Source organism: Haliotis asinina, chromosome 5 (assembly GCF_037392515.1).
Source record: "Haliotis asinina isolate JCU_RB_2024 chromosome 5, JCU_Hal_asi_v2, whole genome shotgun sequence".
NCBI classification, from domain to species: domain Eukaryota; kingdom Metazoa; phylum Mollusca; class Gastropoda; order Lepetellida; family Haliotidae; genus Haliotis; species Haliotis asinina.
The window spans coordinates 52,420,085-52,440,146 of record NC_090284.1 but is presented as its reverse complement, the minus strand read 5'-3'; the positions used below and the strand labels follow the sequence as shown (position 1 = coordinate 52,440,146).

The following is a 20,062-nucleotide window of genomic DNA, read 5'->3' as shown; positions in this document are numbered from 1 at the left end:
AATGCCAAAACTTTGAAAATAGCAAAAGGCACCACCGGATGGACAGACAGATGAGGCGTTGACCATGTTCCCCCCACCATTACATGCAGGGGGGATAAAAATGATTACGGACGGATGGATGGACGTGGCATCGACTATATCTACCCCCATTACATGCTAGGGGAATACAAATAAACATGCCAAATCTCCACAAAAGTCACCACTTTAGGGTATGTCTTATAAATCTGCTAAGTTTTGTTGAAAGATTCATGAGGTGTCAACAATATTCCCTGCATTACATGCCAAGGGATAAGAACTAAGTCTTGACCTGAGTATCCAGTGATCAACATCATCATGTAAGCCAAGGTAGCAAGCCAGACCACCTGTCAGTCACCTCTATTAAGAGGCATGGGTTGCTGAAGACCAATTCTAACCTGGATCTTCATATGTATGACAAGTTTGAAGTTTCTGACAATGGTCACAGTGTATGGTTGAGAAAACTGAAGTTCAGCAGTTCTGGACAAATATAATCCAACATTTGATAAAGCAGCATCACAAGAGTGGGAAAAGAGTACAGGGCTAACCTTTCATGGTCAACTGTTTCTTAAGAAGTCACAAACACAAATGATACCCAAAATGATAAACAAATTTCATTTCTCAAAATCAGAAAGCCCTAGGATGTAGATGTTGAAAGAACAATTCATGACAAACACATCATGTTCTGTGAAGAAAAAGCAAAATACATCAAGTCAACTTAGTGTATAATGTTATTACATTGATGGTGAAGCATCATCCAACGGTTGGTCTCGATCATCACTTTTTCTGCCCTTCCTCTTTGATGATGATGTCTCCCCATCCGTTTTTGAAGGTCTGATCACGTAACCCTGCATTACATGCCAAGGGATAAGAACTAAGTCTTGACCTGAGAATCCAGTGATCAACATCATCATGTAAGCCAAGGTAGCAAGCCAGACCACCTGTCAGTCACCTCTATTAAGAGGCATGGGTTGCTGAAGACCAATTCTAACCTGGATCTTCATATGTATGACAAGTTTGAAGTTTCTGACAATGGTCACAGTGTATGGTTGAGAAAACTGAAGTTCAGCAGTTCTGGACAAATATAATCCAACATTTGATAAAGCAGCATCACAAGAGTGGGAAAAGAGTACAGGGCTAACCTTTCATGGTCAACTGTTTCTTAAGAAGTCACAAACACAAATGATACCCAAAATGATAAACAAATTTCATTTCTCAAAATCAGAAAGCCCTAGGATGTAGATGTTGAAAGAACAATTCATGACAAACACATCATGTTCTGTGAAGAAAAAGCAAAATACATCAAGTCAACTTAGTGTATAATGTTATTACATTGATGGTGAAGCATCATCCAACGGTTGGTCTCGATCATCACTTTTTCTGCCCTTCCTCTTTGATGATGATGTCTCCCCATCCGTTTTTGAAGGTCTGATCACGTAACCCCCTGGCACCCACATATTTGAAAGGACAAATCATCTGACAGTTACTTGATGATTGTTGCCACTAAGTCTGAATCATTTCCATAGAAGTCATGAAAAATATAAATGCTATATATCTGTAAACAGCAAAAGGCACCACTTCATGATCTGTCTCGTATATCTGCCACCTTCTGTTGAAAGACATCAAATAGTTTTAGAGTTGTGCCCAGGAAACAAAGCTCATCCCTCCATTTTGAGACTAAGTCCGAATTTGTTTCCATGGAAAACGTGAAAAAATATCAAGAGTCAACAGAAGATGATATATCTCCCCCCCCCCCCCCCCCAAGCCCCAACATGTGTGAAAGGACCAATCATGTGAAGGTTACTTGATACTTTTAAGTTTGAATCGTTTTGATGGAAGTCATGAAAAATATAAATGCCATTTATCTGAAAACAGCAAAAGGCACCACTTTAAGATCTGTCTCATATGTCTGCCAAGATCTGTTGGATAAGGACAAAACTTTATCGCTGAGCAACTTCTTTACACCGATACAAGAAGCTGTATTGAAACGTCAAGCAAGTGAGACAACGATACAAGAAGCTGTATTGAAACGTCGCTCCACCTGAATAAAGAAGTTGCTCATCCATAAAGTTTTGTCCTTATCTGATTCACCAACTTCTAAACATGCCTCTCAAAGAAGTTAAGATCTGTTGAAAGATATCAAATGGATTTTAAGTTGTGCTCCGGAAACAAAACCGATTGCTCAACTTTTGAGACTAAGTGCAAATTGTTTCCATGGAAACCGGGAAAAGTAGAAAGGCTGAAACTTTGTAAATAGTAAAAGGCACCACTTTGTTGTCTGCCTCACATATCTGCCAAGTTTTGCTGAAAGTTTTCCAGTTGTGCTCCAGAAACGAAGCCCATCACTCCATTTTGTGATTAAGTCAGAAACATTTCCATGGAACACGAGAAAATAATACATCACAAAAACCTATACATAGCAAAAGGCACCACTTTGGGATCTGGCACACATATCTACCAAGTTTTACTGACAGATATTACAAAGTTACTGAGTTCTGTTCCAGAAACGAAACACACCTCTCACATTTGAGACTAAGTCCGAAACGTTTCCATGGAAACCAGGAAAGTGATAAATAACAAAAACCTGTACAAAGCAAAAGGCACAAATTTAGGTTCTGATTGATATATCTACGAAATTTTGCTGAAAAATATTGAATGGTTTTTGAGTTCTGCTCCGGAAACGAAGCCCTTCGTCCATCTGTGAATAGCTACCTTGTGAGGATGTTGTAACTCAAACGTTGGTAGTCAGTTGAGGGAGTTGGGAGTTGAGATGATGAGGGGAATGCCAGAAAAATGACATCTTAATCTGGTGACCAACGATTATTTGTAAAGTGCCAGTGAGCAACTGTTTCAGAAGGATATTAGGTGCTATGTAAATGCATTTGATTTAAACAGTTCAGGGTACTACTTAAATGTATAACCACTGTTCATGATAAATTGTTGAGGGATCAGAAATCAATAAACCATCTTTGACACAGCAATAAATACAAGGCAAGTATCATTGACTTCAATTTTATTATTCTCGAAGTTTAAACCATCCTTACGTTTCCTTCTGTTAAACATTGCAGAAAAGTTACAGTCCTTGTGTATTGTCATTCGGCGTGGCTGCTGGATTTAGGTACTTTAGCAGGACGAGACTTTCAATCACTGAAAAGTCTCCCTTTACGTCTTCGTTTCCTCAATCAGTGACGAACAGAGGGATGGGGGTAAAATGAACTCACATGCTTATTTTGAGAAGCACATCCAACATGTTGGAACTAAGAGAAGCCCTAAACTTTGTCTTCAGACAGTTCTGGGCACTGAAATTCCTCTCACACTCAACTCTGTTGAGTTCCATACAGAGTGCAATGTTGACAAGGATGGCGCAGTTTGGCATAGCATCTTTATGGAGAAGAATCAGTCTTTTGCAGAGCTGAGCTGGTGGAAGCTTTGAATATGTGCCATTTATCATACTTTTGCACCTAGGACACTCATCAAGGAGTTGTTCACGATCAAGTAGGGAGCGAAATTGTTTTACATGCTCAACAAGACCTTCCAGAAGGTTACCTTCTATCACCCTCACATTTTTCTAGGTGCCATACAAGTCACTGAGATGTGCAATAGTCTCGTCTGACTCTTCACCATGTATACTGTTGACTGTGAGTGGCTCCATCACCTTGCTCATGCCCATGAATATGACACTGTCCTCTTCCCTGAACCCAGACTTAATGTTTTTTTGTCTCATTCTTCAAATACTCCATTCTCAGAGTTTCAAATTCTTCATCCATGGTTTGTGTGTACAACAAATCCTCCCCACCAACAGATGCTTTGCTGTCATCAATTTGAATCCTCGTTTTCATGTCCGTCAAGCCCTGGCCATCTTGACCCACCATAGCTTCAACTTTACAGAGAGTTCCTTCAATAAGAGGCTTCAGTTGACTGAAGAGTGGGTGTTGCTTCTGCAGACTGCAACTCAGAACTGCCAGTTCTGTGTGAACATCAAGAATAAATGCGGTGACAAGTGCTACTTTGTAGCTGGCAAAGTGCTTGTGCAAACCTTTCGCTGTTGCATTTTTTTAGCTGCAAATTTGGAAAGTGTTGTGAAGACTGATTCATAACTTTCAAACACTGCCTCCTCAGCCTTCTTCAGTCCCAACCATCGAATAGAATATGGTTCCTTCACAGCCAGCTCGGGTTCCTCCAGCAACTTTTGAATCTTCTTCAATGAAAGTGTCTTACTGCTTGATGCAGTAATTTGTTTCCCTGCATCAGTTCTCTTTCCCATCATTGCTGCAGTGCCATAGTGAGACACATTTGGTTAGGTCTACACCCAACTTCTTGAACTCAGCTGCCACACAGTTCATTGTTTTTAGTGCGACTTTGTTGCCATAGTGTTTTTTTCGATGTAGGTTCATGGATTACTTTGGACATACATCATTGAAAAATACCTCAATACACCTCTAGGATTTAAAACACGATGATATGAGATCTTCTATAATGTTTCTGACAATTGGTCAAGAATTTTCGACAACTTGTTTTGGCTGTAGATATGTAAATATCTTGCTTTGACAGTAACTTTTCTTACCACACCGTGACGCCATGTTTGTTGATAACAACAACAGAACTTGTGAGACGAGAGATTTGATTGGACAGTATTTTTAACCAGACCAATGGACGATCACATAGCAAAATATGAAATTATTCCCGAGATGAGCGATTTCACTGGATGGTATTTTTAATCAGGCCAATTGGCGATTGTGTGCCAACATACAGAAGCAGCTAGCCCTGTGTTCAGCAATGGCAAATTTCCCGCGAAGTTCATGAACATTCAGTGCTGATATAGGAGAACTATGGGTTACTGAATGCAGGGCTGCATTGCTCATTCTACCTGTCAACACCAGATTGGCAATCGATGTCTGTTTTCTTATGCATGCAAGTTTTAGAAATACATTCCTTACGCATGTATGAAAAACCTTTAGCGCATCTGCAATTTTTTAATGCGTAGCTGGTACGTTACAATTTTTTTTCAATGCGTAATTGGTCATTTTCACTGTGTAAAATATCCAGATACACAGCTTATCTAGAGTTCTGAAAAATATTGAATGGTTTTGCCTTGTGCTTCAGAAACTAAGCCCACCCCTTCCTTTAGACTAAAACCAAAACGTTCCATGGAAAAAAAATAGCCAATAATCGGTAAGTAGCAAAAGGCACAACCACACAACCATAGGATCAGTTTCTTATATCTACCAATTTGGGTCTATAAAAATTTAACAGTTTTTGAGTTATGTTCTGAAAACAGATTGATTATGGACGGACAGATGGAAGGGCGAACAGACAGTTGAGGCATCAACTATATCCCACCACCTTACATGCAGGTTCAAGAACAGCACTTGATTCAAGAAAAAGTGTTAAGCCACCCTGACACTTGCACAAATATTGTCCTCACACTGGTACGCAATTTGTGAGCCAATGAGTATACTATACATAAACTGTTGTGAAAAGTGCATAAACTGTGTGGGGATGCGCATGGGTGTGCCAAGAAGCTTTCGAAAAGTACCTAATTTCTGGGCCCCATAATCTTCACGCTACCTGCATGAACTAGTCATGAACATTGCGCAACCTACTCACAAACACTGCAGGTGGTGCCCTGCATGCAATGACACTCACATGTGACATGGTCGCGACAGGTTGTGCTAAGTTCACGCCTTCTAACTTGTCGTGAAGTGGGCGGGCAGGACTTGTGTATTGTCATGACTTGTTCGTGTGGTCACGGCACTACAAGTTCCCACATAGTTAGTGCTCTGCACGAACAGTTTGCACATGTCATGAACTTGATACACATTGGGTACGTCTTCTTTATGCACTTTTTATGAAGACGCCTGCCAATAAGAGCAGTGCCAGGAGTACCAGCAGTGAGACAGTAACACAGAGAAGGCTAGAGACCGAGGTTGCCAGGTGTCGGCTCACGAAGTTGACCTTTGGATTTTTTATTAGGCTCAGGACATCGACCCATGGTCCGCTTTGAAGTATGGGTGTTATTTTATCACATGACTAATTTCCTGTGACAAGGCTGGTGGTTGATGGAAGTGAACACATCACACACGGAAGCTGACCGTGTCTAAACATGATCATCAATCAAAATGATGAAGACATAAATAATGAGAGGAAACATCATAGTGAACATTCGATTTCGAAATGGCTAATGCTCAGCTTCAACAGAAGTTTATTCTGACATCTCATGGTGGCAACAAAAGGAAACGGGACTGGATTTCCTGGAAATGCACAGAGAAGGATTGCAATGCAACAGTATCAACCGTGAATGACATTGTCACAATGGTGAAAGATAACCACAGTCATCCAAACGTCCAAATGGATATTGGGGTATTTATTTCTTGCAGCCATGATTGTTCTTGATCATACTTAGTAAGCCAACATGGCATGTAAGATGTCAAAGATACCTATGTATTTCTACACCTTAACATAATGTATATTTACATTTACATATATAACACTGTAGCTATACCACTGGCTCCCACTAATTGATTGGATTTGGCTAATTACCCTGGAATATTTTCTTTGATTGTATACTACAGCAAAACTACTGAATCTTTTTCAGTTATTTCTTCTGATATATTTAGCCAACATATATAAGTAAATAATATCAAAAAATGGTATTTGTTGTTTGTTCAGTTAATTAGCGACAGCATGGTGAATGTCAGCTTTGGCAGTCTGTCAAAGGTCCTGTCCCGTGGACCACTTCATTGCAGTGCCCAGTTTCGTCGGGGTATTTTCAAAGCACCGTGGTGCTGCCGTTCTGAGTTGAAATGTCATAAAAAATGGTGTACCATAAGATCAGAAGATGGTCTTTCATGTTGTATATTTTATGTTTCGACGAATTAAAAGGAACTGTGTGGAATTGACGTTTGAAAAACTCCCCCATTTTCAAGTGCTCGCCATTTGCAAGGTAAGTGCGCTTTCAATCTGCTTCATCGTGTTACATAAAAAGCATCATTTCCTCTTTATTGTGATGTATACATCAACAATATTAAAATAGGGTAACATGGCGTGAGATCGTGCAATAAGAAACTAGTGCCGCTCAAAACGTGCCATATTTTCACCCCTGCAGCCCAACTGACGCACTAACAGCTGTAGAATGGAGGCCTATCAGGAAAAAAATCCCCTATTTTCAAGTGCTCGCCATTTGCAAGTTAAGACCGTTTTCAATCTGTAACATCGTGTTACATAGAGAGCAACATGTCCCCTTTAGTTTGATGTATTTATCAACAATATTAAAATTGGATAACACGGTGTGAGATCGCGTGATATGAAACCAGTGCCATTCAAATGGTGCCATTTTCACCACAGAGCCCATATTACAGCCGTACTGTAGAGTGTAGGCCTCTGCAAACTGTTACTGCATAGTAAATAGTGAACAATGAAAGCTAAAATCATCTACTGAAATGGATCTGCATATATAAAATTACAATATTTGACACGTGATATTTCCCTCCCAGAAACAGTTCCCACCCTGACTATGCGCTATACGATACTCTCTGTTAGATTTACTGTACGGTTCATTTTGTGATGATTTCGGTTCTGTCTCTAAACAGCATATTTAGCTAGAATATTTATGATTGATACATATATAAATACATAATATTTCGCCAAAATCCCATATTTTTTTGTAGTTTGACATCACATGTCAACAAACGGTTTTCGCGATGGAAATAGCGATATCTCATCGGTGACAGGTCAAATTGTTCCATGCACATAAAATATCCGTCAAAGTGCTGCTTCAAAGAACCTTACTAATGGTTACACGTATTAGACATTTATACAGCAGAACTAGTAATTACAAAGACACAATACTAGAATTTATTTGTCTTGGTTAAATAGTAGTATTGGATAATATATTTTACCGATCACTGCGCCAGAATTCATCCCATTATATTCGTGAATATGTTTTAAATAAATCACCGGTTGATCGTCTAGGAACGTGTGCACAGCTGATTGTCATTTCAGGTTCTGTATATACGCACGTATGTCATAAAACGCCCAGCATGGACAAATTACAACTGAAAAGGTGCAATATCTTGTCATGGTTAATTTGTTTTGATAACGTCTTTCAGTAGAGAGTAGCGGTAATGTCAATCATAGTGTAATACACCTACGATGGGCAGGAGATACACCAGTATGTTTATTGACAGTATTCAATGCAACGGTTGTGATTTATTGTCTATTCATCCAGCATCAGTGATAGTAAATGTTATGTCAAATTTCCAGTAATTTGGACAGCTCAAGTAGCTTGGATTGCGGCTTTTTCCTGTTTTTATGACCATGGCAACACACATACACGAATGTATTGACGATAAGTTTGTCTGCATTTAGTAAATTCTTGTGCTCAAAATATTGTATTTACTGGTTAAAAATGAAGCATACAACTTAATGGATGACAACTTCTTAATGGATGACAACTTCTTATTTATTGCATGAAACAATGTTTTTATGTAGATTGTTATCAAGCAAAAGTAAAAGTGAAGTGATACAACCAAGTGATGATTAACAACACAACTCGTACATAACTGTGAGAGGCCACTTGGGACTAACTAAGAACAACAAGTGAGACTGGTGAGGAAGCCAGTAAACAAAGGTGATAAAGTTGTAATTTTAAACTGAGAATCAAGGGAGGGTGGAGGGGTGTACATTGTAATAACAAACTGATAGGTTTGTTGTTAAAACTTAATCCCCCATGTCTACTGGCTTTGTCACCAGTCTCATTTGTTGTTCTTAGTCCTCTGCTGGCCTGTCACTATTGTCTTCAATTACATGTTGGCAATGTTAAGCTGCTGTTTGTCAAAACATGCCATGTATATATACCTCCTAGCATTTAGTTGCATTCACTTATAGCTTGAAGACAGTGTGAGAATCAACATCAACTTTATATGCTATAAGATTATTATTAAGAAGTCATCCTCAATTTGTGTGTTTCATTTTTGACTCACAAGCGTCTAGAAGGCAGATCAGCCAATTATTCATTGTTTCATTTAAAAGTACTTTTGTCCATGTAAGTACAACATTGTTTATAACATTCAGCTTATTCTGTTTTACTGGTGAAATCTTCAGTGATACAATTAATGTATGCACATATTAACTGCTCTGAAATTTAATTTGGAAATTCTAATTAATCATTAATTTTGATCAGAATGTTTTGTAAACATTTGAGGAATTGCTGCAGAGTAATCAAACATGAAAAGTATGTACAATAAAATCATTTTTCATAATTTCAATTGTATAGCGCTGTAACATTCTACTTCATGTGTTTTTGTGCATGCTCGTTTCATGTTGCATTTCAAGTATAGTTAAAGGAACATAAAAGATTGGAATGAATATGAAAGATACCCATTTGTTGAATCTTCGTATCTGTGGTCTTCACTGTGCCTTTATTCATTTCAGAATTCTCATCAGCTGCCTGATTTCCTGCAAGATGTCAGACAAGCCAATCGGCAAATTTTCAGCTGGAGTTGGACTTACTAGGTCTAGTTTTGTTCAAGGATACTTTGACAAAGTGTCTTTTGAAAAGTTTACTGTTGGCCTAGTTCTTGAATTGTACCACTTCTCAAAGACCTGTCATGCAAAGATCACTCCGACATGGCTTATGCAGCTCGCTCCAGGAGAATTCCTCAGTGTATTCGATTATTTTGAAAATTAATCTGTGTTTTTAAGACGTGTGCAGGTAGATATCAATTGCAAATATCAAAAGCGGAGGACACTGCATGGGTCAGCACTCTCTGACTTCCTGGACACACCCTATAGTCTGCCTGCTTCAATAAAAGGACAAGACAGCACCAGATACCCCATGCAGTAAACCCAAACCAGACATCGTTTCTGAACAACACCAGACGAGTATTTCATCTGAAAAGCATACAGTTAGTATGGACTTGCAAATTACAGAGGCTTGAGAAGGACATACATGTAGAAACACAGAGATTTCAACAACTGGCCACCAAATCTTCCCACTTTTCCCCAAAGAATACAAAGAAGAGAGAAAAACGAGCTCAAGAAACTATTGTGTACCTGAAAGAAAGGTTGTCAGAAGCCCTCAAGTGCAGACAAGATCTTTCAGAAAATGTGTCACATCTAGGAAGCCAAGTTGAGAAACTGAGCTTAAAAACTTATAGAAATGGAAAATGAACTTTCACGGACCCGCAGACTGAAATCCTACTACAAGACAGCATGTGCAACAGTAAGAGCCAAACACCTAAAGCGAGAGAAGGACTTGCATACAGACTTTGAACAAAAATTAAATGAAAAAGATAAGATCATTGCAGGACTAAACCACAAGGTAGCAGAAGAATCAGGTGCCTCCCTAGAAACAATATGTGCGGAAAGACAGTTTACTAGCAACGTCAGGCACTGTGTTATGGAACTGTTAAGCTTTGAAGTGGCCACCGACAAAGTGTCTCATATCATTAAGAGTGTAGCAAAACATCTGTTTAATTGTGATATTCCCCACAAGAAACTTCCCAAGAGACAAGCAGTGCTAAACATTTCGGACGAGGCCCAGTATCTTGTGAGAAGAATGTACAGTGAGAAACTTCAAACGGCATCACATTTTGGAATAAGCAAGGATGGTACCTCCAGACAAAAGGTCAAGATTCTCAACACTGCACTGACACTGGAGAAACCATGAACTTAGGCTTCAGAAAAGTGGCAAGAGAGACAAGTCAGCAGATTTCTGAGACAGTTAAGAAAGACTTGAAGGAGTTGTCAACCATGACAGAAGATCCGGAGGAAGATGAAAAATATTCTTGGCAAGCTGACATTCTTCATGAGTGACCGGGCAGCAAATGAAAAATGTGCGAATAGTCTTCTCACGGAATGGAGAGATGAAGTGCTAGATGAAAATCCAGGTATTGTCCACAACTTGCATTGCATGGCCCATGTTCTGCTTGGATTCCATTCTTATTCCATGTCATCTTTGAAACACCAGCTGAAATTTCATGCAGAAGGACTCAAATTTGGCCATGACAACTTCCCGCAGTTTAGTCGATTTGGCAATGACCCAGGCCCAATCAGATTAGTCTGTATGATGTCAGAGATTGTGGGTTCTCTTGGAGATGAGAAAAATGGTGTCAGAGACAAGTGGTTAGCCTTTTGTAATCAGCACAACAAGAAATCCCTCATCAGCAGCTACAACGACAACCAATTCAACGCACTATTTCAAACATCAGCTGAAGTTCTTCACCACCGTTCAGATGTTACAACATTACTCCAGCAGATCGATCAACCCAATCTTAAGCTTCAGTCTGTACTGAAGGACTTGCAAGACTCAAACCTCATGTCAATGTTGCAACCATTTGCTGTTTTGTACCTTCGTCTGACTGGACCATATTGGGATATGGTGACAAGTGGAAACATTAATTATCTGAACCTATACATCATCATCCAGCCCATGCATGACATACTCCAGAAATGGCGAGACAGTCCACTGAACTTCCTCCAGTCAGACGACGATGTCTTTACAGATTACCCAGCAAACAGGTTTGTTGTTTTGTTATACATAATTGTGAAATGGCAGCTTACTTCATATTTAAAAAGTGGTGAGAAATCTGAATAATAAATCCTAAGACCTGAAATTGAGTTTCATATTAAGCATGTGTAAGTTATTCTTTACTTTCTTTTCACTAATGATCAGGGTGGTAAATATACAAATATACATTGGAAAAATGCTGTTTCAGGTCAAGTCCTCTGTATGTTGCTGCAAAGGCCCAGCCATCCAACCTAGACTTGTTCCAGCAGGCGACTGTGAGCATCCTTGATGGATTTGTGGCAGCCTGTAGTAACCAGCTTACAGATTTTTTGCAAGGTGGCAAATATGCATCCAAATCGAATGACGTAGAGATACACAGGACACAAAACAGTCATCTGACAAATCTGGTGTGCGAAAGAAACTTTGGCTCCCTGGATTCCAGTCAGAATCGCCGCAGAAATGCTACTTTGCATTACCACTCAACAATAGATATGCTCAAGAAGAACAGAGAATCTTTGTTTGATAGGATAAATAAACACCCAGTTTCAGAGAAAGAGTTCCTTTTTAAAACAGCTTGCACATGTGGCCAGAATCTCCGTGTGAAACACAGAATAGAAGAGAAGGCTAAGTCCCTCTTGGAACAAGAACTCCTTGCTGAAGGAACCCGACGTTTGCTTGAGAAGACCAAGTAGTCCAAGAAGGTTCATCAACCCAAGAGGCAATGCAGAGAAGTTTTTCCTGAAGCCATTGACACCTTTAAAGTGGATGACTGGATTGCTGTTGCCCACGACAATGGATGGTATCCAGGTAAACAAGTATAAACATTATAATATACATCCAGGTTACTGTCAACAGTACTGAAAATAATTATAATAATTTTAGCAAGCGGTTGTTATGGTAATCAGTAAATTTCTAAATGGTGTGAAGAAAAGTTCAAAAATTGTATTTAATATATATTGTTGTTTCAGGTCAGATCATCAGCATCTCATCCCTTCAGCTATCAAGTGAGGTTCCTTCACCCAACCAGTATTCCAGGGCAGTTTAAATATCCATCAAGGGATGACCAGTCCATCAGCAGCAGCCAGTTTATTTTTTTAAGTAACCTCAGCCATCCTGAGCCAACTTCTGGTGGGAGAATGTTTTTCCTCCTGCAGTATCTACAACTTCAATCAGCATATGAAGCGTACAAACAGAGGTAAGCTGCAATTAAATGAATACAAGTAACACATGCGCAACTCAGCATCTGGAAAATTAAAAAAAAACAGTAACAAAAATACTATCAGGTGAAAAAAAACCCTAAAATATATTATATATTTTTTTATTCTGTAACATAAGGATGGTGTTGGCAGGTTTCAAAATGACTTTTGTTTCTTGCAGTTATTGGGCAGCATAGACTTATGGGAAGGTGTCCAATGAAGAAACTGACTCCAGTGACTGTTACTCATGTTGAGATAGACAATTTTGTGTGATTTCTGTGTAAACAGTGACATTTCTACTGATAACAATCAAGTGACAGTACAGTTAAAATTATTTATTATTCATGTTTTGAGTATGATCCATGTTTATAGTGGTCATGTTTTAAGGAGTACTTCAAGATCAATAAAGTATACGTGTGTTTGTTGTTTATTTATGATATTTAGGAGCAAGAATTTCTGGGCTGGTAGGTTGTACTTCCGTCACAATGGTCAACTCCTAGTTCCTTCATTTTTTGGCTTGAATTTCTGGAATAACTCCTGATCTATTAGATATAGGTGAATTCTGATGCCAAAACTGGAATCAGTGGTGTCCAATTACCCTATGTTTAAATACACCAAAAAACAGCAAAGTTTTGGTGAAATTAAGATATTTTTTATGAAAAAATGGTCCGCGAATTTCCGGTAATTATGAACAAAACTGATCCAAACCGGGACCCAGAATTCCGACACTTCATTTGCCTTTAAAATATTTATTTATGGTCTGGTTTTCAAAAGGAAAAGTGATCTGAAATCAGTGGAATGCCAGCTATCAGACAATGTTATTTATGATTAGTTATCTGTAATATGAAAAAATCATGTGCTTTGACGTCAAGCGGGACAAAGTGCGTACTATGCCATACACTAGATCCGCCAACAATACTTGACCTACACGGAAATAAGTCATGTCATTGTGTGGCAATGAGCACAATTTTTGGTCACGCATTGCATGCTAAGTGCGTAACATTTGTGTAAACAGGCCGCGAAAAGTGTGCAAAATTTTGCTTCATGCTTTCATGCGTACGATCTCAATTATGTGCATTGCCAGGATGAACTGAGCATCAATGCAGAGACAAGTTCATGCAAGTGTCAGCGTGGCATTAGGAATTAGTCAGCCCCAGCTGAATGAACAAACACAAACTGAAGTTAGGCAAGATGGCCAGTGGGTTTGTAACATGACTGAACGGTTAGTAACCCAGCCTAAGGATAATGTTGAGTTTGCATATATAAATTAAGCAGACATTCAAAATCTTTGGTTCTGAGAGATGCCAGCACCTATTTGAGAGTCCATCAGTACTGATGTTGCTTTATGGATGGTAGGTAGGTTGTTAGTAGTAATTAATGACCCTGAATACCTTTTCCGATAGGTATTCAAAGCTCTTCAACAAATTAGGATGTAATTTTTGGTGGGAACAAGCATGTCAAGTTATTGATTCATTAAACAAAGAGATTTCATTTAGAATATGCACAATGCATGTTGCTCATCATACTACACAGGCCACAATATAAGCTCAAATAAATATTATTCTCTTTTTGAGACTACGTTTTCTCAGATATTTACAATACACGCTGCTCAACTAACAAAAAGTGAGTGAGTGAGCTTAGTGAGTTTAATCTTACACCACTGTCAGGACTATTCTAGATATATGGTGGTAGTCTGTACAGTCAATTTGACACCAAATAAGAATGACTAATCATTTTTACTATTCCTAGAAAATTCCTGATTTGGGCAATTTATCATTCTCATTTGGTGTCACACAGACTGTAAGTAATCAAGTCTGAATGAGACAATCCAGCATGAGTACTGATCCCACTACAAAATGAAGTCAAAATGTGAGAAGTCACTTGACTTCCAGCTTTATCTCTGAATGCAATAATATGAAAGTAGTAACGCAGATATGCATCAAAACATTATCTCTTCTTCTTCTTTGGTTTCCAACAAAATAATGCTCAAACATTACTAAAAACTGAAGACTGTAAGTTTTCATGTGTGCAGGAACTCTCTTCAGAGACAGAAAGCAGACAGAAAATTAACTCACTTGGACATCTTCTTAAAATGTGCCCTTCCTTGTCGGATATGCGGCTTTCTCAACTCCAACTCCAAACTGAGTGCAATACCGCTGTCATGTGGCAAACCTAGCTCAGTTTTAAGTCCTCTAGAAATAACATACTTAGTCAGTTCCTGTCCCAAGCGATCATTTTCGACAGCTTTTACCAGATCAGTGAGTTCGCTGTCTGATAAAACATAACACTTGAGCAGCAGTTCATCTTTAGATATAGATACTCCCTGCAGATGAAAGTAGGTTTCATTACAAAGGCACTTCTGCACAACTTCATAGTCTTTGAACTGTTCTTGTACAGTCTTGATATCACCAACGTCCTCTGTGCCATCCTCATCAGTAAGAATGGCAGAGACTGTAATCTCAAGAGCTGAAGAAAGAAGGTGTATATAGTGAGTAAGTGAGTGAGTGAGTGACTTTAGTTTTACGTTGCACTCAGCAATATTCCACCTATATGGTGGCAGTCTGTAAGTAATCGAGTCTGGACCAGACAATCCAGTGATCAACAACATGAGCATCAATCTGTGCAATTGGGAACCAATGACAATATTGACATGTGTCAACCAAGTCAGAGAGTCTGACCATCCGATTCGGTTAGTCACCTCTTATGACAAGCATAGTCGCCTTTTATGGCAAGCATGGGTTGCTGAAGGCCTATTCTTACCCAAGACCTTCATGGGTCAGGTGTATATAAACATATATGGACACTTAGTCACATTGTCTTCATTCAGTAATCAGTTCGATTCTCTTAAATATTATTTCTTCTGCACATAATATCTTATTTAGCATCTGTCTTGAACAGCAAATAAAAATGAGAAAAATCTGTAAATAGGAAAAGGGACCACTTCAAGATATGTCTGATTTATCTGCCAAGATCTACTGAATGATATTAAGAAGTTGTGCTCTGGAAATGAAGTCCACCCCTCCCTTTTGGGACCAAGTCCGAATCATTTGCATGGAAACTGGGAAACAAAATGATTATGGACGGACAGATGAGGTGTTGACTATATCTCCAAGCATTACAAGCCAGGGAAATAACAAGTCACAGCACTAACACTATGCAATCTATGTTTTCAGCTCCTTTGGAAGAAAGAAGAAAAAATGAAATTGCCTGTGAGGCACAAGAAGGTGAACAGTCACATGACCCTCTCAATCTTCAAGATACCCATTTATTGCTAGGTGAATAAAAGGGCTGTTACAATACACTCTCATACTAGGTTAATCGAACCATAGCCCTTCATGAATACAATTCGTTATTCATGGTCAGCAGAACCGAATATGAATGAATATTTACAATTTTTTTCTCTGAGCATGTTTTACTTCAGCCCTTATTAAAGTGAGATATGCAAGAATGTAATATGTGTAGCATTGCAGTAATGCAAGACATGTTAGTTTGCAATGGCGGCACATAATACTGTTAGCTACAACTATTAGACGAAATACGAAATTTGAGTGTCAGATCACTAGTTACTACTCGACAAATTAACAGTTAAAATGGGGGTTCCATAATGTCCATCAATCACTTAAAGGTCACATGCAACGTAAAACACAACATTGCAGATTCTGGTAGCTTTCGGTATGCACTTACCGAAACAAACCACAAAAACTGCCAATTCAACCTATAAAGTTGAAAAAAAGCGCGATGAAAAAAAGCCTGCAAAATCGGAGTTCAAACGTTTCACTAAATTCCCCCCAGCGCTGGGGGGAAAACTGGTTTCAACAGCTGTGCTGCGCTGCGTCCATAACGCATGTGCAGTGAATAGGTTTGCGGAGCTTGAAACAGTATGCATGCCCAGCATCTGAGTTCGTGACCTGTTGTCTAATCTTGGTTGTGTACACAAACAAGTAAATAATCTACTCGTTACGTAAAAAACTTGTTGATTGTGGTAAGCAGTCTCTGTCATAGAGAAAGCTCAGTGTCTGGTTTATTCACACCTATATGTCTGCCTGCCCTGCAATACACAGCTTCAATCACTGACCACGTGCAATTTGAACTTAACACCTGTCAGACTATACGACATAAAGAAAATAAGTTGATTTATGACTCGTGCACCCGAGTCCCGTGTTTGCCACATTATGTAATTAGGCACGTGTGATGCACATGACATGTTTTTATGTCTGTGGGTTGCAAACAAACTACATTCATTTTTTTCGGATGACTGGATCTGACGGAAACTGGTGCAAACTCTTGTCAGTTTGAAGTCCTGCTTTGTACTTGGACGAATGACAGATTCCAGCCACACAGTAGTTTACCATCTCTACTGACATGATTTTTGATTGGATCGAGCGCAAATTCAGAGAACATTTTTTTTCCAAACCCAACATCTCTATACACATTCTTCATGGATAATGACTTCTTTTAGTGTATACGATTTTGTTTGACAACAGTATATGGATCCATACTGAAACGACGCATCAAGTACACAAAAAGAAGTTGTTATCCATAAAGATTCTTATTTTCTTGTGACTCGCCATACTTCTAAAATGCCCATCAAACAGATCATCTTTCTGTACACACAATGAACCCTCATCATATCAGCAAATGAAACAGCCAATCGGAAGCCGTTGTTACACTTGAGTGCATATCCACCCGCTATGACTGGGTTCGGTCTCCCGAGGGCTTCGTTTCGGGGGAAGTAAGCCCAAGTACAAAATATTGCACTTTTGAATCGCGATTGTACGCTTATAATTTTGTTTATTTGTCTTTTTAAAAGCAGCAATGTATATTATATGTCATGAATAAGTGATAAATGTGTTTTAATTATGTTTGATTTTTTGGTTGCATGTGCCCTTTAATTTCATGAATAATTATTTGCATTCGTTACCCAATATTTGTAATACTAATCACATTTGCCACATAGTGTATTCATTGCAGCCCTAGTGAATAAAGACATATCTCAAAACAAACCAATTTTCCCAAGCAGATGCAACAGGTGCTCTGTGTCCTTCCAGTGGGACAGGACTTAAGCTGTACCAAGCCACCTCGGTGGCCAAAAAACATCACAGGACCATGTGGCAATGTATAATAGCTATTACTTTCAATAACTAGAAAAAATGTTTGCAAGCACTTGAAGAAACAGAAGCAGCCATCTCCCCATATTTTCAAAACGTTCACACAATCAATAACCTCCATATGTTTACAATGAGATAAGTTACAGGCAATTTGGTGATATGCATGCCAACAGGCCCTGAATGCTGATGCACTACCAGTGCAAACTTTCACTAAGTCTCCTTTGTCTCAGGTTACTGTAGCCCCAGAGCATGCCCTACAAAGAAGGTACTAGCCTGGGTCTAGATTTTCAAAGTTCTAAGCATACAGATAATTGTAAGCACTATATTATAACATTAACTGACTCTCTTAGTGCTAAAAGAGCTTTGAAAATCTAGGCCTTGATATTTATCTTTATGCTGATTTGATAATTTCTATTATCAAGGCAGAACTACCTACTGAAGAACTTATCCAATGACCTTGACTTCTGTTAAGGTAACTCAAAAGCACTTTAATGTCATGCCCTAAGAAAGGTATGTACCATCTTATATCCTACACAGTGAAGACATTCTCTGCTATAATAAACAAAATATATATATCTATACATACAAAATGCAGTCTCTCTTGAAGCCATGACTGAAATGACTTAAGGTTTCCACATCTCTACATCATGATGCAACACACCACACTGAAAGAAAAGCGAAAATCATTAGCAGCCACATCAAAAAGAGTATTTCATAATAAGTCCAAATATGCTAGAAGACTGCATGCAAATGAGGCATCAGAAGATGACATATCCTCCTGGCCCCCACATATCTGAAAGCACAGATCATCTGTCTTGGTGTTCATTCTTGGTGTTTTTTCAGATTAAGTTTGAATTGTTTCTTTCCATGGAAATCATGAAAAATGTAAATGCCATGTATCTGTAATCAGCAAAAGGCATGCGCACTTCAAAGATCTGTCTCATATATCTGCCACGATCTACTGAAAGATATTATGACGTTTCCAAGTGCTACGTGGACACGTATCCCATCTCTCCCTTTTGAGACTAATCGTTTCCATAGAAACCGCAAAAAATAACAACAATCATCAGAAGATGACATATCTCCCCCGGTCCCTATATGTTTGAAAGGACAAATCATCTGACAGTTACTTGTTTTTTTAGACTAAGTTTGAATTGTTTCCATGGAATTAATGAAAAATATAAATCCCATATATCCGTAATCAGCAAAAGTCACCATTTCAAGATCTGTCTCATATATCTGCCAAGATCTGTTGAAAGATATGAAACGGTTTTCGAGGCACCACTTTGGGGGGTCTAGCTGACATATCTGCCCAGCTTTGCAGAAAGATACTACGAAGTTTTCCTGTTGTGCTCCTGAAACGGAGCCCATCACTCCCTTTTGAGATTTAATACAAACCACTTCCTTGGAAACCAAGAAAAATAAAAATGACAAAGGTCAGTAAATAGCTAAAGGCACCACTTCAAGATCTGTTTCATATATATACCAAGATCTACTGAAAGATATCTAATGGTTTTAAAGTTGTACTCCAGAAACCTCCCCTTTGAGGCTAAGTCTGAATTGTTGCCATTGAAAATGGGAAAATGATAAACACAAAAATCTGCAAATAGCAAAAGGTACCACTTCAGGGTCTGTCTCACATATCTGCAAAATTCTGCTGAAAGATATGAAGTTTTAGAGTTTTGCTTCAGAAACAAAGCCCACCCATCCCGTTACACTAAGACCAAATGTTCCGGTGAAAAACAAAAAACAAAACAAAAAAAGCCAAATATCTGTAAATAGCAAAAGGCACAAAAATAGGTTCAGTTTATTATATCTATCAATATTGTTCTAAAAATATTGAATGTTTTTTGGAGTTATGCTCTGGAAACAAAATGATTACGGACAAACGGACAGATGGACAGACAGACGAGGTGTTGACTATATTCCACCCCCCCCACCATTACATAATGGGGTAGGGGGGGCGCAGAGAGAATAAAAAACATAAAGTAACTCTCAGATGACTTGTCCTTTCAAATGTGAGGAGGCCGGGGGGATATGTCATCTTTTGATGACTCTTCTTTCTTTTGTGGATGTAAGGTCAGTAAAACATGTTTGGGACATCATCTAGCTAATGCTAATGTTCAGGTCAAGTTTGTACCTCATCCTAAAGGTGGGCCTACATCACCCCATGCTGGTATGTGAAAAACAGTGAAAAAGACAACACATATTAATTTTCACTAATGTGAAGTGTA

At 38.7% G+C, this 20,062-nt stretch overlaps 1 protein-coding gene across 1 annotated transcript in view; it reads right to left on the bottom strand.

The window, feature by feature from the left end:
* Positions 1-20,062, bottom strand: part of LOC137284765 (uncharacterized) — a 48,914-nt gene that overhangs the window by 27,903 nt on the left and 949 nt on the right. The window contains exons 3-4 of the mRNA XM_067816734.1: positions 18,415-18,493; positions 14,796-15,186 (exon numbers count right to left, since the gene is read on the bottom strand). Coding sequence (XP_067672835.1) covers positions 14,796-15,186; positions 18,415-18,439 — 416 coding nt within the window. The 5' untranslated portion in view covers positions 18,440-18,493. The remainder of the gene's footprint in view (positions 1-14,795; positions 15,187-18,414; positions 18,494-20,062) is intronic.